The sequence below is a fragment of the Lithobates pipiens genome, unplaced genomic scaffold (genome assembly GCF_037356315.1).
Source record: "Lithobates pipiens isolate NorthernLeopardFrog02 unplaced genomic scaffold, aLitPip1_a1.2 Scaffold_3, whole genome shotgun sequence".
Classification (NCBI taxonomy): Eukaryota; Metazoa; Chordata; class Amphibia; order Anura; family Ranidae; genus Lithobates; species Lithobates pipiens.
The window spans coordinates 7,789,008-7,816,544 of NW_027507790.1; the positions used below are offsets into that span (position 1 = coordinate 7,789,008).

General features: G+C 42.3%; 1 protein-coding gene across 1 annotated transcript in view; it reads left to right on the forward strand.

Annotated features, from left to right (window-relative positions):
* The window catches only part of ASCC2 (activating signal cointegrator 1 complex subunit 2), a 60,311-nt gene extending 33,249 nt beyond the window's left edge, over window positions 1-27,062 (forward strand). The window contains exons 11-18 of the mRNA XM_077461218.1: window positions 1,668-1,742; window positions 2,520-2,688; window positions 2,813-3,021; window positions 5,972-6,091; window positions 16,256-16,453; window positions 16,752-16,848; window positions 20,122-20,201; window positions 26,835-27,062. Coding sequence (XP_077317344.1) covers window positions 1,668-1,742; window positions 2,520-2,688; window positions 2,813-3,021; window positions 5,972-6,091; window positions 16,256-16,453; window positions 16,752-16,848; window positions 20,122-20,201; window positions 26,835-27,003 — 1,117 coding nt within the window. The 3' untranslated portion in view covers window positions 27,004-27,062. The remainder of the gene's footprint in view (window positions 1-1,667; window positions 1,743-2,519; window positions 2,689-2,812; window positions 3,022-5,971; window positions 6,092-16,255; window positions 16,454-16,751; window positions 16,849-20,121; window positions 20,202-26,834) is intronic.
* Window positions 27,063-27,537: the final 475 nt, after the last annotated feature.

Genomic DNA, 27,537 nt, shown 5'->3' on the forward strand with positions numbered 1-27,537 from the left:
TATCCATCCTAGTGACCTTTCCTTGCACCCATCTTGAAGAGGGTGAGTTTTCTGTATCCTTGCACTCAAAACTCTTTGGAAGTGTTCGAAACCCATAAGCCGAATGGGGCTTCACAGCTGTGTATTGCGTGCGAGAGTTATTTAGGAACAAGTGAGGCTCTTCAAATCAAATCCTCACTCAAGCCCCATACACACTATCAGATTGTCTGCTGATTTTTTTCCTTCAGGTTTACCAAAACCATGTAGTACAAGGGCCTGCCTGATTGCATACACATTGAAACCCCTAAGGTTTGACCTCATATTATATGGTTTTGGTAAATGTGATGGAAAAAAATCAGCAGACAATCTGATAGTGTGTATGGGGCTTAAGAAAGGCTATGTTCTGTGGCTCAGTGCACCATTTCCCTCCTGTTCCCCCTTCCTTCTTTTGTTTGACATTTTGGCACAGCTCAAGCTTCCCCTTGGTCTGCAAGTGTTTTGTGTGGTCTCCTGCATGCTGAGAAGACCCCATCTCTGGAGTACCTTGTGTTCCCCTGGATTAACACCACACAGTTACACTGATAGTCTGCTGCAGGATAGCATTCATATGGTGGCCTTTGTGAGACTTAATCTCCTGGAGGTGGGTTCTTCTTCCCGATATATTTTATTTTTTATTTTTCTCCCCTTTCCCCTCTTTTTCCCCTTTCTCAGTTCTCTCTTTATTCAGCTGAATGTTCTTAGCTGTTTTAACTCAGTTTCTTGCTTCACAGCTGTGGATATTTTACTGGACCAGAGCAGGTCATCTCACAATGTTCTCTTTTGGGTTAGGCAGGTCATTCAGAGTTTTCTCTGTTAGGTCCTGGAGACCCTTTCAGAGGTTCTTATTGGATGGGTCTTGCTCATGCTCCTATTTTTCTGGTGGTATTAATTTCAGGGTTGGTACCTGTGGATTGCTCCCAGTTACAGGGACCTTTTTGACTTCCTGTGTCCCTCAATGGGACACAGGAAGTGAATACAAAAATCTGTGAATACAAAAATATTACTCTTTACCTAATAATACTCCCACTGAGGGAGCAGCTGTCAATTACTAGGGGTAGGGCATGCAGAAACAGGTAGTTTCTTAGGCATTTTTACTGTAGGATTGCAAATTGAATGTGCTGAGGCATCAACTTGTAGTACCCAGCAGGACCATGCATTCTAGGGTGGCAATGCTGCTCCTGATTAGGGTATTGCCCACCCTAGTACAGTAAGCTCAGGCTCACGCAGGCTGTTACTGGTAGGTCCACAGGTCCAAATAAGGAGAACCGAAAGCAAGGGAAGACAAACAATGTAGAAATTAGAACAAAAATACGGTAAGCCTTTTTTTTTTTTTTTTTTTTTTTTTTTTTGTGCAATTTAGGTTTAGATACATTTTCAAAGCAAGCCTGTGCTTTACCCATGCAGGACAAAGCAATGGCTATAATGGATAATCCAGTCCTCCAGCAGAAAATACCCACCTTGCCTTTACTCCCCTGCCATTGCACTTAGCGACTTTTACTTGCTATTTATAGACTTTTAAATGAAGGTGGTGAATGTTATTTTGGAGGTTAAAGTGCTGTCATATTACCTAGTTGTTGGTTGCAACTGCATTTTTGGAACTGTGCTTGGAAGAGTGCCTTATGTCTATGTTTTTTGTATCTTGCCTGCAGGTTTCTGTGTGATTATGATGAGCAGTTTCCAGTAGCTGAGGATATCAGCTTGCTGCAACAAGTTTCCCCTTCACTGTATCCTTTAAAAATCTTTTTATAGCAGATAAAACCGGTAGGTGTTCAGTTGTGTGTGGTGTGTTTTTTTTTTTTTTTTGTCTTGGAAACCTCTAATGAAATGAAATCTGGACTCATTCTGGTTTAGGGACTCAAAGCAGTGAGGCCAGAGTGTCGGCTTGACTATCAGGCAGGTAATACTTTCAGGAGAGGCCAGCAGTCGTACCCAATCGTAAGCTTGTGCTTATAGTAAATAGTACAACAAAGTTAGTTTTTTTTTTATTTGTTTTTTTTGTCTGGTAATGTGTAAAAAAAAATTTAACAAAAGCATGTAAAATGAGAAAAGAAATATAATTTGCTGAATAATATTATCACAAATATTAACTCCCATAGAGTAAAGCTGGCCATACACTAGTAGATTTTTGAATGAACATTCATATGATAATTCTCACCAGTGTGTTCAATGACATGATGATTAATGTTTACTTTCACATTCGATTTCGTAACGAGTGGACTTCCCCAAACAAAAAACACATACACTTTTAGTAATTTGTTTGAGAACATTTTTTCACCCTGCTCCTTTGAGTTTTCTTGTCACCACGGTCAAAGATGAACATCGATCTGACCCCACTAACAATTAGAAAATCAAACAAGTGTTCGTAACAAAGATTTTCAAATAAAATTCTGCTGGTGTATGGCCTGCTTTTTAGAGGCATGTGGGATTTCCATGAAAGTGGTTCTTTAATTGGTAATAGTTTAATTTGAGTAAGACCAGAGTATTCTTTAACTCGTTGCAAGTGATGAGACTCGAACCACTTACCTATTGAATGGTGTGAAAAGTGCATGGACCGAGGCTCGGAAGTTCAAACCACACATTCCAATCCGTGCGCCGACCGGTGCAGAGAGAAATGCTGAAGGAGCGTGTGGCAGTACAGCACAAAACTCACACTACCTAGATGAACCTGAAGTGAGTACTTGTAACACTTCATTAACTCACAACCCCTATCGCCTCTCCATGTCTCGATTTCTTTTCTTTCCATATTGTTTCCTAATTTTAGTTTTTGTTTTTTTCCCCTCCTACTTTGTGTTAGTGCTTAGGAGCCACAGCAGCGCCTTTACCAAGTGGCGTGGAGCTGGACTCTTTGGTGTCACAGGTGAAAGATTTGCTCCCTGATCTGGGAGAGGGATTTATAATAAAATGTCTTGAAGAATATAATCACAATTCTGAAACTGTTATTAACCACTTATTGGAGGACAACTTGTCACCCCATCTGCTGGAACTAGATCGCACCATGCCTAGGTATGTGAAAGCAGAGCTGTCGGTGTAAATATTTTAAATCAGTGTCATGGTATGTAAAACCTAAATGTTCTTTTTCTTTTATTTATATTTAATTCTCAGTATTGGACAGGTTTTTTTTTAATGATTGCCACACCTATTTAAATATAAAAAAATTGTTGTATATGCACTTGGAGCTTGGTATAGCATATTTAAAACGAACCTGTAGCTAGGCTGTAGACATTCAACTATTTACATGTTTGTAACCAGCAAGCACTAAATGATCTCTAAAACAAGCCTTCTGGTTGTTCTGTGAAGCCATTCTTAAAGTGGTATTAAAGTTTTGTTCTTTTAAAAATAACACACGTGTTATACTTACCGGCTCTGTGCAGTGGTTTTGCACAGAGCGGTACAAACAAATCGCCACTGCCCCCACCTATAACTGGCCTTTGCTGCAAGGAGCACATGGAAGGGTATTGCATGTCAAACAAAACCAAAGAAAATTCCCAGCTCAACTTACCGACTAGTCTGCAACCAGCCAAATTATCCTGTCTAACAGTATGCATTAACAGGGGTTTTGTTTGCGCACATTTGCAAATACAGGCATAAAGCTGCAGAGCCACTTCATGGCACCCCAGTATTATCTGCAGTCCTAACCCAAAATGTAGCTAAGGTGTCATTCATTCTTTGTTCCAGCACGTGCACATTTATTAATTCCAAGACATGGGCACTAAATCACATATGTTTTAGTGCGATGTATTGTAAAGAAAAAAAAAGTGCCAACACTTCTTTAGCGCGATTGTTGTGCATTGCACTAATATTGAATGAAATGGGCGGCCCTGAATTTGACAAACCCAAATATGCAAAAAACGCGAGTGCACTGTTGCACCTGCATAGGTGTGAACAGAGCCTTAGTTCTTCTGTACAATTTTTTAAGTGGTTATAAAGGCTGAACATTTTTTTACCATAATGCATGCTCCGCATTAAAGTGATCCTAAACAGAGAAGTGTTAATTGCCATAATTCATATAAATCATATATATCATGCCACTGTACTTTGTTTTTAAGTCCTCGAAGTACCTTATTCCTGCAGCGCTGTTGTATGGTCACATGATCTTTCCCTATTCTTTGGCATCAGCAGGGAATTATGCTTGGGAGGAGCTTCTATTACTTTGCATTTTTGTATGCTCTCTACAGTGTGAGTCTGTGTCTAGACAGCCCTGATTCATGCAGTGCCAGTCACATAACAAATAAAAAAAATAAAAACCATTTCAGAAGAGAAATTCATATTAGATTATAGATATTAAATGTCTGTTTATCAGATTCCACTAAATCGTTATTGAACATCAAATGTGTATTTTTTGTAAATGAAAATGTTGTAGGTGGAGTCAAACTTTACTTGCAGGTATTGGCAATTACATCTGATATATTTATTACTGATTTATAATAAAACCAAGCTTAAAGCGGAGGTCCACCCTAAAATGGACCTCCGCTCATCGGAATCCCCCCCCCCCCCTCCGGCGCCACAATCGGCACCTTTCAGGGGGGAGGGGGGTGCAGTTACCTGGATAATCCAGGTAACTGCACCCACTTCCGGGCTAGCTCTCTGCGGAAAGGGGCGTACGTTACGCCCCTTTCCGCAAGCGCCCGCCCCCTTCAGCAAGTGCCCCGCTGCCTGCTGGGAAACACACAGCTCCCAGAGGCAGCGGGGACCGTCCGGATTGCGCCGCGCGGCTCGCGCATGCGCAGTAGGGAACCGGGAAATGAAGCCGAAAGGCTCCATTTCCTGATTCCCATACCCAAGATGGCGGCGGCAGGACCTGACAGACGAGCGAGCGATCGGCTTCGGGTGCCGACATCGCGGGCGCGCTGGACAGGTAAGTGTCACTATTTAAAAGTCAGCAGCTGCAGTATTTGTAGCTGCTGGCTTTAAAAAAAAAAAAAAAACGCTGAGTCCCGGTGGACTCCCGCTTTAATCATTCGGCATGCTATATCCCACCCCCACAGCGTTTAACAATAGGAGGACATGGAGGAGGGAGAAAAGTGTAGCTTGCCACTGTGTATATGCCCACATGTGTGACTCTATAGTCACGTGGGCTGCACAGAGGGGAAAGGGGGGGGGGAGTAAGAGCTTAGAAGGGAACTGAAATTGAGCATGATTCATAGAGGACACCAGCTAGTCTGCACAGTGTCCACCTGTAGTGGGGACACGGAAGATTGGAGGGACAGCTGAAAGCAGGATTAACAAGGTATATTTCATTCAACAAAAAACAAATGCTTTAGTGTCTTTGTAAGTATGCATACTCTGTTGTGTAGCATGTAATAAGAGTTTTTAATAGTCTGGGCTTAATGACCCTTTAAGGTAAAAAAAAAAAAACTTCAATGCTCAGCCCAGCCCTTTTATTTTCTTATAGATAGTGGTCTCCAAATTGTGGCCCTTTGCTTGTCTTTATCCGGTCCTTGGGACACTTTCACCAACTGACAACAATGATGGGGCACCATTCCTTCAACTGACACCAACAATGGAGCACTAGTCTTCTAATTGATCTCAACAATGAGACACTATTTCTTCCATTAAAACCAAAGATGGAGCTCTTATCCCAGGGCTTTTTCTACACCCGCTAGGCACAGCCCGTGCCAACCCCCACCCCCAAAGCCTGAGAGAGTAAATTGTCCATTTGCTTAGAAAGTTTAGAGACCCCCTGTTCTAGACACACAGCTAACTCAACAAGCACGCATTTGTGCCCCCGTATGCAAGCTGCTTGCAGAAGGGGGAGCCATTTTAAATATTAAGTCTGTGTAGTATATATTCAGTATTAGCGGTGTTTCTGTGTGTTTAGTGTAGGAATATTGATAACTACAGCAGTGAAACATGTTCTAACACTCAGCTACTTCTATGGTGGGTGGTGATTTGTTGGTTTCACAGTTTTTATTTCACACTGCTGTTGTAACATTTTTCTTTTGTGCCTTTTTAGGCAGCAGAGCGTGGATCCATGTCCTCTTGTCTCTTCAAGATCAAATGTTTTTGCAGATGATGAATTTGATGTCTTCAGCAGAGACGTTGTGGACAAATCAAGGATTTGGAAAGGGAGAAAGTAAGGATTAGTTTAATTATTGGTATCTAGATCTGGAATGTTCTTTAGTTCTACCATGTTGAACATTACATTCCAGAGGTCAGTATTCCTGTTAGGGACATTTTATTGCAAGACTATAATAGAAGCATAAAACAAGTCATTAAATAGGAATTGTATAGTCAGATTATAACTTGTGGCCAGCGTAACACTCCTACCATACAGCTACGATTTAAAGAGGAAGTAAACCCTGATCAGTTTACTTCCTCTTTTTTTTCCCTGCAAAGGTAAAGCATAATGGACTACTATGCATCGCATAGTAGCCCATTATGTGTCACTTACCTGACACAGGAGCCAGCGAAGTCGCCGCTGTCCCCTGTAGTCCACCGCATCCATCTTGCTGGTGGCGTCTCGTAGCTCCGCCGCTGTCATTCGGCGAAGCCGCGATGACATCACTCCCGCGCATGCGCACAGGAGTCGACAAATGCGGCAGCTCCATTCTTGGAACTGCCGCGCTCAGTGCGCCTGCGCGCCGCTGTCTACGGCGCATGCGCCGTAGACAGCGGTGCCCGTTTTCGGGCAAATATCTCCTAAACCATATAGGTTTAGGAGATATTGCTTGGACCTACAGGTAAGCCTTAATCTAGGCTTACCTGTAGGTCAAAGTGGTTTGTAAGGGTTTACAACCACTTTAATAGTATTCATTTAAATAAAATATTATTTTTTTTAAAACCGAGACCCTAAATCAAAATTTGGAAAGCATGATATAACAACGAAGCCACATTGAATTAACTCGTATACATAAATACTCCATTCTACTATGAAATATATAGAGTTTGTGGATTATATTCAGATCATTTTATTGATTTTCAAATGGTATGTAGAATAGGATTTATGTACAGTATATAGTAAAGCAGAGTTGTCTTAGTTCTGTATTTTATTTTAGTTTTAGTTTTTGCCCTACAATAGTAAAAAAAGGAAAAAAAAAAAAAATTATGTATGTGTGTGTGTGTATATATATATATATATATATATATATATATATATATATATATATATATATATATATATATATATATATATATATATATATATATATATATATATATATATATATATATATATATATATATATATTATTTATATGTGTGTGTATTTAATATAAATATATATATATAATAAATAAAATATGCGTGTGTATATGCAATATACACATAGTTGTGCTCATAAGTTTACATACCCTGGCAGAATTTGATTTCTTGGCCATTATTCAGAGAATATGAATAACACAAACTTTTTTCACTCATGGTTCGTGTTTGGCTGAAGCTATTATCAATCAACTGTGTTACTCTTTTTAAATGATAATGACAACAGAAAAATTACCCTGATCAGAAGTTTACACCTTAGTGATTTTGGCCTGAGAACATGCACACGTTCACACAAAGGGGTTTGAATGTCTATTAAAGGTAACCATCCTCACGTGTGATCTGCTTGCTTGTAATTTAGTGTGTGTGTGTGTGTGTGTATAAAAGGCCAATGAGTTTCTAGACTCCTGACAGACCCTTGCATCTTTCATCCAGTGCTGCACTGACGTTTCTGGATTCTGAGTGTAGCGGCCACAACCTTTGCTGTGCGGCCTTGATTTGTTGGGCTTACCAGTTACCTTCTCCCGGCCTGCTCTTCCACGTCTAGGGGTTCCCAGGGTTGATACCCAATGACTTGCACACTGACACAGATGAAGTCCTCTTTAAAAGGCTTTATGCAATAATAACTTTCAGACAGCACAGTCTCTTGGGAAACAGAGGACACAGGTGAACAACTCAGGCACCTTGAACTGCAGGTCTAGCAAAGTCTCTACTTCCACCCAGGAAGTAGCCACTCGCAGCTGGGTACTTCAAGGCTGAACAGATCTCTAGCCAGAAATCATGGCAGTCAGCACATTGACTCAAAACTTGAAACAATCCTGTGAAAGTGGACAAGTTGTAACTAAAGGTGAACAGGAACCTTTTCCTCAGTACCTGGAACGTTTCCCGTATCCTCAAGGGTACTGGAAAATTGTGAATTTGTCAATGTCCTTCCCAACTCAGTAACCAGGCACTTCTCAGGATGCCACTTGCCAGCCCTCCTTGGAAGAGTCCTCCCCCGGTCACTTCCACGAGCTGTGGTGCCTCTCCAAGCCAAGAGCACATCCGGACACCTTGAATCCTCCCTCAGTTACTGCGCCTCGGACCAGCTGGGTCTGAGACTCGGGAACAGATGGATCCCTACCCCAGACCAGACAGGTCTATCAGGGGCGTTCCACAGGAACATGTTGCAGGGTATTGAACACACCGTGACCGGGACCCCTACGGGGATACCCCAGTCCTGGAACCAGACCAGACCCCACGGGTCTCACAAACTCCTCTTCCCACTCACGTGACCCTCCCCACTTAAGTTCCCCTTCCCAGAGTCCTCAGCGGGCTCCGACACTCCCACTGATTGGTTCCGAGTAGGCTGATACTCATACATCCAACCAGACCTGGTTCTGCCTGTCATGTGCACCTCACCGTGCACGTGATCAGGCAGAACTTCCAAACACAGCCTGGCCAGACTGGTGTTAAGGCCTACCTACTTAATTAACCCTCAGAACCCCTACTGTTCTGAGACAAAAACTAAATTTACATGCGTATGACATTTTAGCCAAAATGTCATCCGCTACACGAGTCATGGGGAAAGCAAAAGAATTGTCAAAGGATCTGCGGGAAAAGGTAGTTGGACTGTATAAAACAGGAAAGAGATATAAAAAGATTATCCATGGAATTGAGCATGCCAATCAGCAGTGCTCAAACTCTAATCAAGAAGTGGAAAATGAGGGGTTCTGTTGAAACCAAGCCACGGTCAGGTAGACCAACTATAATTTCAGCCACAACTGCCAGGAAAATCGTTTGGGATGCAAAGAAAAACACTCAAATAACTTCAGGTGAAATACATGAAAACATGTGCTGCAGCTGTTTCAAGATGTACAATAAGGAGGCACTTGAAGAAAGATGGGATGCATGGTGGAGTCACCAGAAGAAAGCCATTACTACGCAAATGCCAAATATGCCAAACAGCACAGACTAGCTTCAAACCTTCTGGCACTAAGGCCCCTTTCACATGGACGATCCGTTCAGGTCCGCCTGCCAGTTTTTTAGGCGGACCTGAATGGATGCTCCATAGACGTCTATGGAGCGTCGGATGTCAGCGGTGACACGTCCGCTGACATCCGAGCCGCTCCGATCCGAAAAAGTGTGACGGAGGAAAAAAGCTATTTTTCCATCCGTCATCGGATCAGGTGACGACGGACACTGAGGTCTGTTGTCACCCGATCTCCCATAGGGGAGAGCGACGCTGTGACAGATGCGTCCCTGCTCAGTGTGCAGAGACAGACCTGTCATCTTCCTGCTCAGCAGAGATCGCTCCGGCGATCCCCGCTGAGCAAGCGGATATCCATGGGGTGGATCAGCACTGATCCGCCCCGTGTGAAAGGACCCCAAGTCATTTGGAGTGATGAGACCAAAATGTAGCTTTTTGGCCACAACCATAACATTAACATCAATGACAGCTTGAAGTCTTTGGTATTTGTGGATGAGGCTCTTTATCTTCTCAGATGGTAAAGCTGCCCATTCCTCTTGGCAAAAATCCTGCAGTTCCTGTAAATTCTTGGGCTGTCTTGCATGAACTGCACGTTTTGAGATGTCCCCAGATTGGCTCAATAATATTGAGGTCAGGAGACTGAGATGGCCACTCCAGAACTTTCAATTTATTCTGCTGTAGCCAATGACAGGTCGACTTGGCCTTTTGTTTTGGATCATTGTCATGTTCAAGTACATCCCACGGACAGCTTCCTGGCTGATGAATGCAAATGTTCTTCCAGTATTTTTTGATAACATACTGCATTCATCTTGCCATCAATGTTGACCAAATTTCCTGTGCCTTTTGTAGCTCACACATCCCCAAAAACATCAACGATCCACCTCCGTGTTTCACAGTAGGAATGGTGTATCTTTCATCATAGGCCATGTTGACTCCTCTCCAAATGTAGCGTTTCTAGTTGTGGCCAGAAAGCTCAATTTTGGTCTCATCACTCTAAATGAATTTGTGCCAGAAGGTTTGAGGCTTGTCTCTGTGCTGTTTTGAGTATTGTAAGCGGGATACTTTGTGGCATTTGCGTAGTAATGTCTTTCTTGTGGCGACTCGACCATGCAGCCCATCTTTCTTCAAGTGCCTCCCTTATTGTGCATCTTGAAACAGCCACACCACTTGTTTTCAGAGAGTCCTGTACTTCACCTGAAGTTATTTGTGGGTTTTTCTTTGCATCCCAAACAATTTTCCTGGCAGTTGTGGCTGAAATTTTAGTTGGTCTACCTGACCGTGGTTTGGTTTCAACAGAATCCCTAATTTTTCCACTTCATATTACCATATTGCCTTTTCTCACAGATCCTTTGACAATTCTTTTGCTTTCTCTGTGACTCAGAATCCAGAAACATCAGTGCAGCACTGTATGAAAGATGCAAGGGTCTGTCAGGAGCTCAGAAACTTGTTGACCTTTTATACATACACACTATTTAAAAGCAAACAGATCACAGGTGAGGATTGTTACCTTTTAATAGACCCCTTTGTGTCAACTTGTATGCATGTTATCCGGCCAAAATCGGCAGGGTATGTAAACTTTTGATCAGGGTAATTTGGGTAGTTTCTGTCTGCTCTGGCCTTACACTTCAGGCCCTTGTCTGTCTTGTACAGACTGTTTCACCGACCACCTTGGTGCATATAGCTAGCAGCCTCTTGCTGCACTGGCTCCCACGTGGAGCCCTCCTGATACTCTGACTTCCTATCTGCCGGGGTGGAGCCCAGAACCATGGTCAGCCTATTACTAAAAGCCCAGTACACACCTGACCCATCAGTATGCTGGCTGTTCTGAATACCTGGATACAGATTTCATCCCACCTAGATCACTTTGAAATCTCCAGGCTCCAGGTCCCAAAACAAACTTAAGAAAACCAACAAAAGCCAGTTTCCTCTTCATTTCACAAGCTCCCTGGAGCCCCTCAACCCGTCTGGTTGAGAATTCTGGGTCACAACCTCCTTTTAGACCCTGGCAGGACAATGCTATGCCACAATAAATATATAAAATGTTATACACACACACACACACACACACACACACACACACACACAAATATATAATATGTATGTAAAGGAAGATGGCCCATTAGTGTATGAGATAGATGCACACTAATATATACCGTATATACTCGAGTATAGGCCGACCCGAATATAAGCCGAGGCCCCCAATTTACCCCCAAAAAAACTGGCAAACTTATTGACTCGTGTATAAGCCGAGGGTGAGACATGCCTGTCCATCCCTGTGTGTCCGTCCATCCCTGTGTGTGTCCATCCATCCATCCATCCCTGTGTGTGTGTGTGTCCATCCATCCATCCATCCCTGTGTGTGTGTGTGTCTCCATCCATCCATCCATCCCTGTGTGTGTGTGTCTCCATCCATCCATCCCTGTGTGTGTGTGTCTCCATCCATCCATCCATCCATCCCTGTGTGTGTGTGTATCCATCCATCCCTGTGTGTGTGTGTCTCCATCCATCCATCCCTGTGTGTGTGTGTGTGTGTGTGTGTGTGTGTGTGTGTGTGTGTGTGTGTGTCTCCATCCATCCATCCCTGTGTGTGTGTGTGTGTGTGTGTGTGTGTGTCCAGCCTACCTGTGTCCCGAGCCTGTGTCCCGAGCCTCCGTCCCGTGCCTTGCCTCCTTGCCTCCGTCCCGTGCCGTGCCTTGCCTCCTTGCCTCCGTCCCGTGCCGTGCCTTGCCTCCTTGCCTCCGTCCCGTGTCGTGCCTTGCCTCCGTCCAGTCCCGTGCCGTGCCTTGCCAGGATCGCCGCTCTTCGTCGGCGCCTCGGCGGCCATTCTAAAATTCAAAAGCCGCGCCTCCGCCTTCGCCTGTGATAGGCGGAACACTGAATTTCCCAGCAGCCTGTGTTCCGCCTATCACGGACATCGTCTCATCCTCGTCCGTAGTACGAGGATGAGCGGATGTCCGTGATAGGCGGAACACTGACTGCTGGGAAATTCAGTGTTCCGCCTATCACAGGCGAAGGCGGAGGCGGAGGCGCGGCTTTTGAAGGGTAGAATGTCCGCTGTCTGTCTGCTCGACACGCTGATCGAGCAGGCAGACAGCGATGACTTGAGTATAAGCCGAGGGGGGCACTTTCAGCCTCAAAAAAGAGGCTGAAAATCTCGGCTTATACTCGAGTATATACGGTAATATGGATGTGTGTGTATGTATATCATTTTATATATTGTGGCATAGCGTTGTTAATGGCATGTCTTAGTCCATAGGGTTCAATATTGAGTTCACCCACCCTTTGCAGCTATAGCAACTTTAACTCTTCTGGGAAGGTTTAGTGTGTGTGGTTGTTTGTGTTTTTAACCCTTTCCCGCCGAGCGTACGCAGATATGCGTACTCGGCTTCCGGGGGTTATACCGGGATGATGCCCACACCTGCAGGCATCATCCCGGTACCGTTTTTTGCAGCAGGCGATTGGCTATCCAGGCATAACAACTGATGCGGCTAAAAGCCACTCGGCTGTTATGCCGGAGGAGCGGAAGGGGACGTCCCCCCCCTCCCGCTGCTGTTAGCGGTGCTCCCGCTCGATCGGGAGCACAGATTCGTGATCCGACGCCTCCGGCTGCTGGGGAGGAACTGGAACGAAGCCGTAATCTGCTTTGTTCCAGTCTCCTCATCGTAAACACGGAAGCAACGTCATGACGTCACTTCCCGTTTACTCGGCTGCCAATGGTTTAAAAAAAATATCCGGTATTCAGAATCGCCGTTTTCGGCGATCTGAATACATTGAAGTGTAAAGGAGGGGTGGGGGGTCTTTTAGACCCCCGATCCCTCCATAAAGAGGACCTGTCACCACCTATTACTGTCACAAGGGATGTTTACATTCCTTGTGACAGCACTAAAAGTGATCAATTTTTTTTTATTTTTTTTTAAAAACAATTTAGTCATTTTAAAATAAATAAAAAAAAATAAATGTTTTTTTTTTTAAAGCGCCCGCCGTCCCCGCGAGCTTGCGAAGCAAAGAAAACGCATACGGAAGTCGCGCCCGCGTATGTAAACGGTGTTCAAATCACACATGTAAGGTATCGCCGCGATCGTCAGAGCGAGAGCAATAATTCTAGCACTAGACCTCCTCTGTAACGCTAACCTGGTAACCGTAAAAAAAATTTAAAGCGTCGCCTATTGAGATTTTTAGGTACCGTACTTTGTCGTCAATCTACAAGTGCGCGCAATTCTAAAGTGTGACATGTTTGGTATCTATTTACTCGGCGTAACATTATCTTTCACATTACGCAAAAAAATTGGGCTAATTTTACTGTTTTGTTTTTTTTTATTCATGAAAGTGTCCCTTTTCCCAAAAAGTTGCGTTTAAAACACCGCTGCGCAAATACCGTGTGACATAAAATATTGCAACAATCGCCGCTTTATTCTCTAGAGTCTCTGCTAAAAAAATATATATAATGTTTGGGGGTTCCAAATAATTTTCTAGCAAAAAATATGTATTTTAACTTGTAAACACCAAATTCCAAAAATAGGCTTAGTCATGAAAGGGTTAAAAAAAAAAAAAAAAAAAAGTATTACAGGTCAAATGGCATTTCCAGAAGGGAGTTATCAATGGTAGTGTGCTGTGTACTACAGTGGATATAGAAAATAATCACCCTCTTTAAAATCATCATCACATTTTGTTGTTTTGCAACCTGAAATTAAGACTCTGTTTTTGTTTTATCTGGCTTTTAGTGCAACTTATAACATCCAATTGAAAGATATAACACTAACATATCAGAAAAAAAAAAAAAAAACAGAATCCCTGAGTTAGGAAAAAATATCCCCTACCTCCTAAAAATGGCTCAATCAGGTGTAGCTACTCACCTTCTTAATGGCACACAAACTTTCAACTGTGATCAGCTGTGGTCATTTTGATTAACTTGGCATGGAAAGAGCTTTCCTGGAGCATTTCAGTCCCTGGTAGTGCAACTGAAGCACACAATCAATTATGGGTGGCAAGGCACTGTCAAAAGATCTCTGGGATAAAGTTGTGGACAGGCACAAGTCAGGAGATGGATAAAAAAGTCTTTATCAATGCCTAGAATCTCAGTGAAGTAGAAGGTATTTGGTGCAACACAGACCTTCCCTGGATCAGGACATCGCTCCAAACTGGATGAAAGAGCCAAGAGGAAACTGGTCACAGCGGCTACCAAGAGGCTTACAGCAACTCCCCAGCAGTTGCAGGAATTTATGACACAGAGTGGTCATTGTGTGCATGCAACAACAATATCACAAATTCTCCACAAATGTGGTTTGTATGGGAGAGTTGCAAGAAAAAATTCACTCAAGGCCACATGCAGTCATGACTGAGCTTTGCCAAAACGCACCTTTAAAGAATCTGAGACCACATTGAAAAAGGGTATTCTGGTCAGATGAGGCTAAAATAAAAATTTTTGGTCTCAACACCAAACTATATATCTGGCTGAAAACCAATACAGCTCACCATCCAAATAACACCATTCCTACAGTAAAGCATGGCGGTGGTAATATCCTGTTATGGGGGTGTTTCTCTGCAGCAGGGACTGGAGTACTTCAGGATAAAAGGAAAATGGATGGGGCAAAATACCGTCACATTGAGAAAAATTTGTTGCCCTTTGCTAGAAAGTTGTCAATGGGAAGAAGGTTTACCTTTTAACATGACAATGACCCAACACACAGCAAAAACGACCACACAGTGGTTGAAGGAGAAAAGGGGGAATGTCCTTGCATGGCTTAGTCAGAGCTCAGACTTAAACCACATTAAAAATCTGTGGAATGACTTGAAGATTGCAGTCCACAGATGGTCTCTATCAAATTGAACTTAACTTGAGCAGCTCTGCAAAGAGTGGGCAAATATTGCAAAGTCTAGATGTGCAAAGTTGGTAGAGACCTATCCCAACAGACTAAAGACTATAATTTAAAGCCAAAGGTGGGTCAACAAAATGCTGACACAAGGGGGTGATCCCTTTTTCCAACTCAGTAATTTTTTTTTTTTCGATTTCTGACATGGTGCTAGATCTTTCACTTGGATGTTATATGTTGTATGGAAAAAATATAGGTAGATAAAATAAAAAAACGTGTCAGTCTTGATTTCGGGCAGCAAGGAAGCAAAATGTTATTATTTTATTTTAAAGGGGGCGTTTCTTTTCTATACCCACTGTATATAACAGGACTTCTGTAAAACCTTAAAGCCTGAGTGTAGCTAAAATTTAAAACCTAAAAATCAGCACAAGAGACCAAACTTAGTCAGAAGGATGTGTCCCTTGTGCTGATGCCTTCTTTTAATAGAAAGCTTCCTCCATCCCTGCCCCCACTCCTGCTGTAATCTTCACAATCTAACAATGGAAGGGCCAGAGCTATCAATAATCCAACCATCCTCCATTCTTACATCCGGTTTCATTTATCTGAGCTGTAATACGGGTTTTGTGAATGGTGCAGCTATGGGGAAGGATGGGCTCTTGCAATGAGAACTTTGACAGCACTTTAGTTTTTATTAACCCCTGTCGCACTGGAGAATTATGACGTCGGTGGTTGAGGTATGGACAGAGGAAGATTTCAGCTTAAAGTATAGAACTAAAGGCAAAACTACATCCTTTTTTTTTTTTTTTTCTCTCTCTTTAGCTATCAGGTTTTTTATATCTGCCTGCATCCCCTTTAAGGAGATTCACCCTGCCTTGTTTACCATTATCAGTGAAAGTAAAATAAAATCACAAATTTTGGTTTGTCCCCAGAAAAGTAATAGAGGGGAAATCTTCCAATGGGTGCACTAGTTCTGGTGACCTAGAGGTCCCCAAGGAATTCTGTTAATTTGCATGGATTTCCTGTTTGGCTATGGGGCAGGAAGTGAAGGGAAATATCTGCATTGGGACACAGATGGCAAAAAATAAATCTAACAGGGTTATAACCCTCCCTTATGCTATCCAAAATGAAAATAAAAGTTTTGCCCATAGTTCTGCTTTAAATAAGAGTAATCCACACAATGGCTATACATCCTACTGACTGTAAGTTATGTTTCTATTCTTAATTTTAGCTACACTTAAACGTTAAATATTTTTTTGCTTTCTAGGAAACCTGAAACGGCGGCACAGGTGCTGGCAGATAAAAGTGTAATATTGGCACAGAAAGAGCGCTACAGTCAGTATAGTATGGTCTCTGAAGAACATACAGTGGATGGAGATTACGATGATGAGTATGATGATACATATGATGGGAACCAGATTGGAGCAAACGATGCAGATTCTGATGATGAACTGATCAGCCGCAGGTAAGTGCAACCTTGACTGTTTGTTTATCTGCAACAGAACTCTCATTTGTGCAACTTAAAAAAAAAAAAAATCCAACATCAGCTTTGTGCAAAAAAAAAAAAAAAAAGTTTGCTTTATTTTAGCTCATAGTGCCAACTAGCTGTTGCACAAAATATGACTTGATCTAGCACTCAATAGGTTAATAGGTTATTGATTATAAACCTCTAACTGCTCTTTCTCCACATTCTTCTATTCTATTCTCTTCTGAAACAATGTATTCATTGTGTATCATGTGTTATTTTCTTCCCTATATTCAAGGCCCTTCACCATTCCTCAAGTGTTAAGATCCAGAGACCGTGAAGTTAATGTACAGGAGATGGATGAGGATGAGGCTGAAGAGGAAACTGGTCCAAAGGTATTTAAAGAAAAAGGGGAAGGTTGCATTTATAAATGATAGACAAACACATCCGTCCTTCTTAATTTAGGTACATATGGAAAATGTTTTGTTCAACCCAGTAGCCTGAATGTACAAAAACAGAGTTTGCCGTACTAAGCAATTTTAGTGTGTCGGTCTCTCCCCCTGAGCTATTGTGTTCTGAAAGGGGGACTGCTCTCTTGCCATAACACACTGACCAGCATGGGCAGCCATTGGCTACCAGCACTGATCAAATGCTGTTTTTCCAGCATGCTCGTTAGACCAGCTTCTGTTGGACAGGCTGCTGTACACACTGGTTGAATGTTGTTGAACCAGCAGATATTTGGCCTGTGTGTGCCAGCCTTTAAAGTGGTTGTAAAGTCACATCTCTTATATTCTATCTGCTCTGTTTTAGGAACATATTAAATACAGTGTGTGTGGTGGTGGTGTGTTTTTTTTTTTTTTTTTCTTTATATATTCTAAAGCCAAATATTTTTCTTTGCCCAGCTCTGCTATGTGGTTACAAGCTCTCTCTGCTTTTTGATCTAAGGCCAGCCATACATTTAATACATTATAAATTTTTTTTTTCTTTTACAATTTTCCTTTAGATTAACCAAAAGCATATAATATGAGGTCAAACCTAAACGGTTTGTTTCAGTTTGTATGCAATACAGGCCCTCGCACTAGAATATATATAGATAGATAGATAGATATATATATATATCTCTATCTATCTCTATCTCTATCTATCTATCTCTGAAGGTAAATATAAAGGAAATTGAATAAGCAAATTGTATACTGTGTGACTAGTCTAGGGAGTACAATGGGAGGGGCTGAGATTCCCCTCTGATGTTTGCAAGCTAGCAGATGGAGGACGTGTGACCGCACAGCAGAGCTGGGCAAAAAAGGTATTTAGCTTTATAATTTAATAAAAACACACACACACACCCTGTACTTTATATATTCCTGAAACAAAGGATAAAAGTATATAACGGATGTTACTGTACAACCAATTTACCAAAGGGGAAGAGCAGCTGCAGAAGAATGCTCAACAAAGGCAGGAGGAGAGGGGAAGGGCAGGGAGGGGAATGGGGTGAGATGAAGAGACGCTGAATGCACAGCAGGATAACGGAGGCACATAATCTGACTACGTTATCAGGGATCAGCAGCCTTGATAACTGTGGTCAGTAGGGAAGAAACAAGCAACACCACTCAGGTGGGTGAATCCAGATAAATAGGTGAATAAAGTGAATTGAAGGACTCCTCAAGGGTGCTCTTCCGCCGTACAAACCGCAAAAAGGAAGAAACGACTCAGATGATGACAGTCCTTTATTGATCCATTTAAGTGATACACCACAGGAAAAAACGACAATCAAGGCAGATATGTTTCACACAGTATCATGTGCCTAATCATTGCAATGCATGCCTGCCTTCATGCCTTGTCATTTTTTCTGTGGTATGTCACTTGGATGGATCAATAAAGGACTTATATTCATCATCTTAGAGTGCAGTCATTTCTTCCTTTTAACCATGGTCAGTACATGAACAGGCAGGCTCATCCCCTTATTGTACAACATGGAAAGGGCAAATGACACGACAAAAGCACTGTGCTATAGTTTGTGCCTTGGAGCGGTGTGTGTGTGTGTGTGTGTGTGTGTGTGTGTGTGTGTGTGTGTTCGTGTAGGTGTGTGTGGTGTGTTTTACTTTTGGGTTACAACCTCTTTAAGGCTGGCCGTTGCTGGTACAAATCTCAGACGAGATTCGAAGCATTAAGGGGTAGGCTGAATGTACCAAGTTGATCAATCCTTGTTTTTGTGTCTCTGCCCAATGATTGGTGGGTATCGGCAAACATCCAGTGCACCGCAGACCGGCTTCTGCTGTGAGTAATCGCAGCAGAAGCAGCACACCCAAGGTGGAAATGTAGAAACACACACACACACACATATAGTGATTCTGCGCAGGAGGGCTGCCCTGTGGCAGCAAATCTGCTATAGGCTGGTTAAAAAAAAAAAAAGTAAGTACACATCTTTTTGCAGGTAAAGTGCATTTACCTTTTTTTGTAGGAGCCTGGAAAGCATGGTGCCATGCAAGACTCCTACAGACTGTCAGTGTAAGCTGTCTTCGTATAACTCATATGAGCAGGCAGTTTCACACTTACAGGAAGAATCCATGAACTACCACAGTGCCCTGGTAGTTCATTGAGAACTACGGCTGTTGGTACTTGCAGTTTTCCCATTTACAAAACACTGTGAATAATTGGCGAGGCTGGTTAGAGTCCCGCATGGCCACTTTTCTTTTCTTTTCTTTTGTGATTGGACACAGCGGGAGCCAATCGGCGTGTCGTGGCCACTGCGACCCGCCAATAGTTCAGTGGAGAGATGAAGCACCAGTCTGATTGTGTAAACAAGGCAAAAGAGAGATGATCTCGATTCCTCCAGTGTATCCGTCCCCCACACAGTTAGTAAGCACCTCCCAGGGACACACTTTGATCGCCCCTGGTGTTAACCCCTTCTCTGCCAGTGTCCTTTATACTTTTATCTTTTTTATTTTATTTTTTTTTATTTATTTTTTTAGCCCTGATCACTGTTGAGGTCCAATTTGTCCACCTCCATTATTAAAGAAATATAAAAATTCCATAAATCTATCTCATAGTTTGTAATTGCAATAAACTATTGCGCAAGCCAATTAATATACATCTATTGGGATTTTTTTTTACCAAAAATATGTAGCAGAATACATATTGGCCTAAACTGATGAATAAATTAGATTTTTTTTTTTTTTTTTTTTAATTATTGGGAATGTTTTTAGCAAAAAGTAAAAGATATAGTTTTTTATTCAAAATTGTTGTCTCTTTTAATTTATAGCATAAAAAAGTGATCAAATACCACCAAAAGAATGCGCTATTTGTAGGGGAACAAAAGTACATCAATTTTATGTGGGTACAGCGTCTCAGGACTGTGTAATTGTCAGTTAAATCAACGCAGTGCTGTATCGCAAAAAATGGTCTGGTCAGGAAGTGGGTAAAACCTGCTGAAGTGGTTAAAGAGTTCATTGCAAAGGTTTTGTTCCACTTTAACGGACTGTGTGCATTATTCCATAAAAAAAAAAAAAAATTATAATTACATGCATTTAGAAATGTCCTATAAACCCATATAAGTGCATATAATCGCATTCCTGTGTGAATGAGGTCTACAGAATGTGTGTAGCCCTTGTGTTTTTCACTTTATTTCTGTTTATGTAACTGACCAGCCACATCTTCTTCTGTCTTTACAGCCTGATCACTTTATTCAGGACCCAGCAGTGCTGAGGGAACGAGCAGAGGCCAGAAGAGCAAATTATTATGCAAGGAAAGGGTAAACATTAACCTATTTTTAGAGATACAACCCAATATTAAAGATATTATTATTATTATTTCAAACTGCATACAGCTCATCAGGCTAGTTGGATAGCAGTGCAGTGTAACAATGGCTTCCTTGAAGTAGGGCTCTTGGGGTCAGTGGTCAGTCCTGGCTCTGTCAGTTTTTCAGAATGGATCCAGACGGAACCACAATTGATGTCTATGGACAGACAGATGTTTACAGACAGGGGCAGAACAATTTGTAGTTTACAGCAGATAGCTAGGAAGGAGGATATTCTGTGCAGCTCACAGAAAGTGACAGACACTGCATTTCCTACAAGATCAATAGGTATTTTCTGTATTTGCTAAAATTGTTCTTGGACATTACATTTAAGGACCGTAAGCTGCAATATATTGCAGTTTTGTTCTTGGATTTAGTAATCCTTTAATAGTGTTTTCTTGATCCAAACATGGTCTTCAACACTGTTATAATTTGCATTACTGAGAGCGATAAAAAGCGGTAGTAAAGTTTCCACCTACAAGGCAATATTATAATGTGCTAGTATGCAGCACATTTACCTAGCAGACAACTCTGCAGCATGCTTGCTGCTCCTCACGCAATGGCCCATTTAAAAAAAAAAAAAAAGATTTTTTTAATAACCGCTTACCTGTAAAATCCTTTTCTTTGAAGTACATCATGGGACACAGAGCCATAGTAGTTACTATGTGGGCTATAGGCCACCTTCAGGCGATGGACACTGCACACCCTAAGACAAGAAGTCCACTCCCTATATCCCCTACTACTGGGAGTACCTCAGTTTGTGTAGCAAAGCAATATACGTGTATACCAGAAAGAAGGGAGGGATCCCTGTGTCCCATGATGTACTTCAAAGAAAAGGATTTTACAGGTAAGCTGCTATAAAAAAAAAATACTATTTTCTTATCGTACATCATGGGACACAGAGCCATAGTAGTTACTATGTGGGATGTCCCATAGCAATGCCAACTGAAGGAAGGGAGACGCAACAAAATTAGGGCACCATGAGATCAGAGGACTTATACTGCTGCCTGCAGCACACGGCGCCCAAAGGCGATATCCTCATTCTCATGACCTTTTTACATCTACTTGATAGAATCTGGTAAATGTATGGACTGAAGACCAAGTTACAGCCTTGCAGATTTGAGCCATGGAGGCTTGGTGATGCACTGCCCAGGAAGTAGTAACAGCCCTGGTGGAATGCGCTTTAATATGAAAAGGTGGAACTTTCCTCTTTTAAACCATAAGCTTGAACAATCACTTGTCGAATCCATTTAGAAATAGTAGATTTCGATGCTGCCTGTCCTCTTTTAGTACCTTCAGGCAACACAAACAAAACGTCAGTTTTGAGCAGTCTGCTTCAAATAGATTTTGACTGCTCTCACCCCATCAATAAAATGTAGTGACTTTTCTTCCGCAGAACGGGGTTCTGGGAAAAATGAAGGTAGAAAAATATCCTGTTTTAAATGAAAACCTGACACTACCTTCGGTAGAAAATTAGGATGAGGACGCAATACAACCTTATCCTTGTGAATATTTAAATATGGCTCTTTACAAGAAAGAGCAGCCAACTCTGATACCCTTCATTCAGAAGATATGGCTACCAGAAAAAAATTGTTTCCTTGTCAAAAGGACCAAGGGAATGTGCGCAAAGGCTGTTTCCGTAATACCAACAGGACTAAATTCAAGTCCCAAGGGTTCAGGGGTGATCTAACTGGAGGATTAAGCCGTGTTACACCCTGAAGCTACGAACCAAAGAGTGTAAAGCACGTGGCCACTGAAATAATACAGATAAGGCCGAAACCTAGCCCTTGATGGTAATCAAGACCAGCTTTATTTCTAACCCAATCTGTAGAAAGTCAAGGATTCTACCTATGACATACTTCCTGGGATGCCAACCCCTGGAGTCACACCAGGAGACGTATGCCTTCCAGACTCTACAATACATGACTGTGGGTTCTCTGCATTAACCAGAGTAGACTCCACTGAACCTGACAGCCTATGCTGCTTCAGAATGTGGGTCTTAATAGCCAAACTGTTAAATTTAGCGTTTGTAAAGTAGGATGGCATACTGGACCTTGTGAAAGAAGGTCTGGCCGTGGCGGTAGGGTCCATGGGTCCCCTACCGCCACCTTACGATCTCTGTATACCAAGATCTCCTGGGCCACAAGCATCACTGACTTCCCTTCCTGCTTGATCCTGCAAAGAAGTCATGGACGCAGGCAGAATAGGAGGGAATGCATAAATCAGTGAGAACTGATTCCACGGGCATAGCAAGGCATCTGTTCCGCATGCTAACGGATCATTTGTTCTTGACACAAAGTTGTCTATTTCTTTGTTGAATCTGGACGCAAACACGTTTACGTCTGGGATCCCCCATATTGACAGGAAGATATCAGGGTGAAGGAACCATTCTCCTGGAAACAACTGCCAGCGACTCAAGTAGTCCGCCTGCCAATTTTCTATTCCTAGAATGAAGACTGCCGATTGTCAAAGCACATTGTTTTCTGCCCAAGATAGGATATGATTCACCTCTCTCTGGGCCACACAATTTCTTGTGCCCCCTTGGTGATCGATATAGGTCATTGCCGGATTAAATCCTGGCAGGACAATTCTGTAAACTGAACGTTTGGGCCCTCAGGACCAAGTGTTCTGCCTGAATTTCTAGAATGTTAATGGGCAAGACCATTTCTGATCTAGGCCACTTCTCTTGGACAGTGGCCTCTTCCAGGACTGCTTCCCAACCCAAAAAAGGTTGACATATGTTGTTACCACTTCCCAGGTAACTGAAGGAAGGATTTCCCCTTTTGCAAATTTTTGGTTATTAACCATGAACTGAGGCTCCGGTGCACCTTTTGAGTCAGACACATTGGAAAATCTAGAGCTTGAACCCTTTTGTTCCAAGCCGATATGATACTGTTTTGCAGCAGTCTCGACTGAAACTGAGCATAAGGAATGGCCTTGAATAAAGCCACTGTCTTTCCCAACAACCTCATGCAAAGCTGAATTGAAGAATTCATCTTACTTTGACCACCTGAATCAGTTCCTTTATGGCACCGATCTTTGCCTTGGGCAAGAATACCCTTTTCTGGGTGTATCTATGATCAGACCCAAGTATTTTAGTCTTCTTCATGGTTTTAAGGAAGATTTCTTCTAGGTTGAGAATCCAGCCTAGGTATTCCAGGTAGTTGAATGTGGTAACCATACTTTGGTCTAAGTGAGCTACCGACTGGTATATCAGGAACAGATCGTCTAGGTAAACTATAATCATTATACCTTGGGCCCTTAATCTGGCTAGAGGATGGGCCAGAACCTTTGTAAACACTCAAGATGCAGTAGCTAGACCGAAAAGCAGAGATACACACTGAACATGAAGATTTTCTACCTTGAAAAGTAGATATTACTGGTGAGCGAGGAAATAGGCACATGGAGGTATGCATCTTTGATGTTGATTGACGCAAAAAGTTCTCCTCCTTGTAGGATGGAAACAACCGATTTGGATTGGCTCCAATGCGAAAAAAGAGTGGTTATTTTGGTCATTTTTAGGAATCTAATTTGATTTTTGAGATCCAGAGTGTCCATTCGGTTTTGGCACTGTGAAAAAAGGTTTGAACGAAACCCCAACCCCTGCTCTTACATGGGGACCACCATGATCACTTTTTGCTGAAAGATGGACCAATGGTTGAAAGACACTCCTTTTTTTTCTCTGGATCCTTAGGAATGTTTCATCTGAGAAAACGAGGAGACGGGAACTCTTGGAACTCCAGTTTGTACCCTGGAGCTATTGAGGAAGTCCCTCGACACACTTCCTGCCAGATCCTTGATAACTGCAGAAGTATTCCCCCTACTCAAGCGAGCGGGGGGACTCCTCATAAGACTAGTATTTTGTAGGTTTCCTCCCCCAAGACTTCTTTTGTCCCTGTGGTTGACCCTGAGGATTACCTCTTGAACTTGATGGCGGAGGCTGTAGTGACTACCCGGAGGCTGATGTCCCTGGCACAGGAGGAGCTTATTAAAATGAAATACGTTTACTCCTTTTTCTTAAATGGCAGAGGGGTACTTTCCACTAGAATTTCTTTGGATGTATTACCCAAATCATCCCCAAACAGCCATTTCACCGCAAAAAGGAAGACTAGCCAGGAACGCCTTGCATGGCGCTTAACGAAGGGCGCAAGGCCTGAAGGATAGAATCTCTTATAGCAACTATTGCAAACATAAAGCTACTAGTAACTTGCCAGATCCTGGGCCTGCTGAACAGAATAACCTTGAGCACCTGTTTAAACTGGTCCGCGAGAGAAAAAGTGTTTGTTTGTTTTTTGTTTAATAGGAATTCAAAATTTTTATCTGTTGGATGCCTAATCATTTGAGCATTGTCTGCCGGACAAGTCAAACTTTTATTCACAGAGGCTATAGCAGCATTAATTGCCAGTATACCCCAGTTTTCGTGGATTTTCTTTCCTCTATAGGATAAAGTAAAAAAAAAAATAAAAGGGGAAAAAATGCTTATCTGGGTGAACCACTTTTTCAGCAATGAATGTAAAGGCATGCACAGCTCCAGGAGGCTTTAGCGAACCCACTCAGTTAAGGGTACATAAATGTTGAGCGGACCATTCGGCAAGAAATTGCACCATCAATCTTAACAGATTGTAAAAACTGGCAACACTGATGCCTATTTACAGGTGGTCTTGCAACATGGCTGATTTTTCTAGGACTGTTGCAAGGCCCTATGTGAGAGAATGTTTTTATGGTTCTCCATCCATTCTTTACCATCCTTCCCTTTTGTGTTGCTCGCATCCAGTTTGCAATAGATTTTGAGCAGCTCTCTTTTGAAGCCAGTTCACAAATTTGCACAGGAGCCCTGTACTTCTTTTGGTCCATTTTCAGCCAAAAGTTCAGGCTGAAATCGGACCGTGAACAGGGATGGGCTGGACCCCTGCTGTGACTCACATGCGAAGATAGTGAACCTAGCCTAAAGCTTGAAGGACAATAAATTGGTCCTTTGTTTAGAAAGTTTGGAGACCCTTGATCTAGATCCTGACCACATTGTGTTTACAATATGCACTGTATAGCTTTGTTTTATTAACCACCTCGCGCCCGCCCTATAGCCGAATGACGGCCGTAGAGCAGGTGCTTTCGTCCGGGTGGCTGTCCCTGGACGTCCTAATGTTTACTTCTGCAATGCGCGCCGCCGCGGGCGTGCATCGGGGAAGTTCTGTGTTTTCCGTGTCCCCGGGGACAGGCAAATACAGATCGCTGAAAACGGCCAATCACAGCGGCCGTTTACAGCGCGATCGGCGTGTCCAATGGGAGATGATCTCATGTAAATATGAGATCATCTCTCAGTGCCGCTCTCCCTCCTCACACAGACAGAGTGTGAGAGGGGAGAGATGAAAGGCTGCAGCGGCCGTCAGTGTAAAAAAAAAAAGTGCCATCCTGCCCCAGTGCCACCTGTTGTCAGTGCCATTTGTCCCCAATTCCATCTGTCATCAGTGCCCTCTGTCATCAGTGTCACGTATCAGTGCCATCTGTCATCAGTATCACGTGCCATCTGTCATTAGTGCCACCTGTGTCACGTGTCATTGTCCTGGTGCTTCAAAAGTGTAATAAGTAGTCAACAAGTTAGATGTGTAATTTATGTTCCTAGAACACATGATGGCTCTCTGCATGTTGGGCCTCTCTATGTGGCCAGGCTGTGAAAAAGTCCCACACATGTGGTATTGTAATACTCAGGAGGAGTAGCAAAAAATTTTTGGGGGTGTCATTTGTGGTATACACATGCCATGTGAGAGAAATAACCTATTACAATGACAATTTTGTGGAGAAAAATTAAAAATCTTAATTTTGCAAAGAATTGTGGGAAAAAAAAAGACAACATCAAAAAGCTCACCATGCCTCTTACTAAATACCTTGGAATGTCTACTTTCCAAAAAGGGGTCATTTGTACTTTCCTGACTTGTTCGGGTCACAAGAAGCGAGATAGTCCACCAGTACATCAGATGTGATCAGTTTTGTGCGATTCGCACCACAGCTTGTAGACTCTCTAACTTTCACAAAGACCAAATAATATCCACTAATTTGGGTTATTTTTACCAAAGATATGTAGCAGTATAAATTGTGGCCAAAATTTATGAAGAAAAATTAATAATTTGCATAATTCTGTCACAGAAACAAAGAAATATGCGTTTTTATTTATAGCGCAAAAAATAAAAACCCCAGAGGTGATCAAATACCACCAAAAGAAAGCTCTATTTGTGGGAAAAAAAAGGACAAAAAATTCATTTGGGTACAGTGTTGCATGACTGAGTAATTGTCATTCAAGGTGCGAGAGCACCGAAAGCTGAAAATTGGTCTGGGCAGGAAGGGTGTTTAAGTGCCCAGTAAGCAAGTGGTTAAGAGAAAGCCAACACGATTGATGTAGAAAACCTTTAATCAGTGGGAACACGAAGCTACATCTGAAGTTTTTTTTTATAATCCTTCATAAAAAAAAAAGTTTGCCAATTGGCTGATGTAATGTGGCAGTGTTTTAAGCTTCACGGTTTAAACAAACAAAAATTATGGCAAGCGGCACCTTTTTCTGCTATGTTGATGGGGTAAAATGATTGTCTTTTTCAGTTTCCGACATGATAACACTACATCTGTTGCGGGAACATCCCGTGGCCAGGGACAGAGCCGGGAAACAGTGCAGGAGCGAAGGAAAAAAGCAAACAAGGGAGCCAGGGCAAATCATAATCGACGAACAATGGCAGACCGCAAGAGGAATAAAGGAATGATACCGTCGTAGCATTTCACTAGTATAGCAAATATATTTTATATTTGTTAATAAACATACTGTGCTTTGTACACTGTAATACTAATATTTTCTTAACAGCTAGTATAAATACTGCTTTACTTCTACTATCTGCTTACTGTGCAACCAGGAACTGTAAATAGGTGCCTGCATGTATCCTATAGCTACTCAATGTGGGGGGCCTTGAACTATAGGCAAAAGTGTTCCCCATTTTGTATAGAGCAAGGGAGGGTTAAAACCTGTCACTTTATTTTCTTTTTTTTGCCATCCGTGTCCCAATACAGAGATTTTCCTTTACTCCCTGTCCCATTGCCAAGTCGGAAGTGAGAGGAAATCTCTTGGTATCCCCATCGGAAAATTTCCCCTCCCTTATGGTTCTGGGGACAACTTAATATTGGGATTTTCTTATACTTTGAATATTGGTAAACAGGGATGTTCACCCTCTCTATTTGTCCTAACAGGTGCACAGACAAATAAAAACCGACAGAGGCCCTTATTCATCTTCATTACTTTTATAAAAAAAGTTTG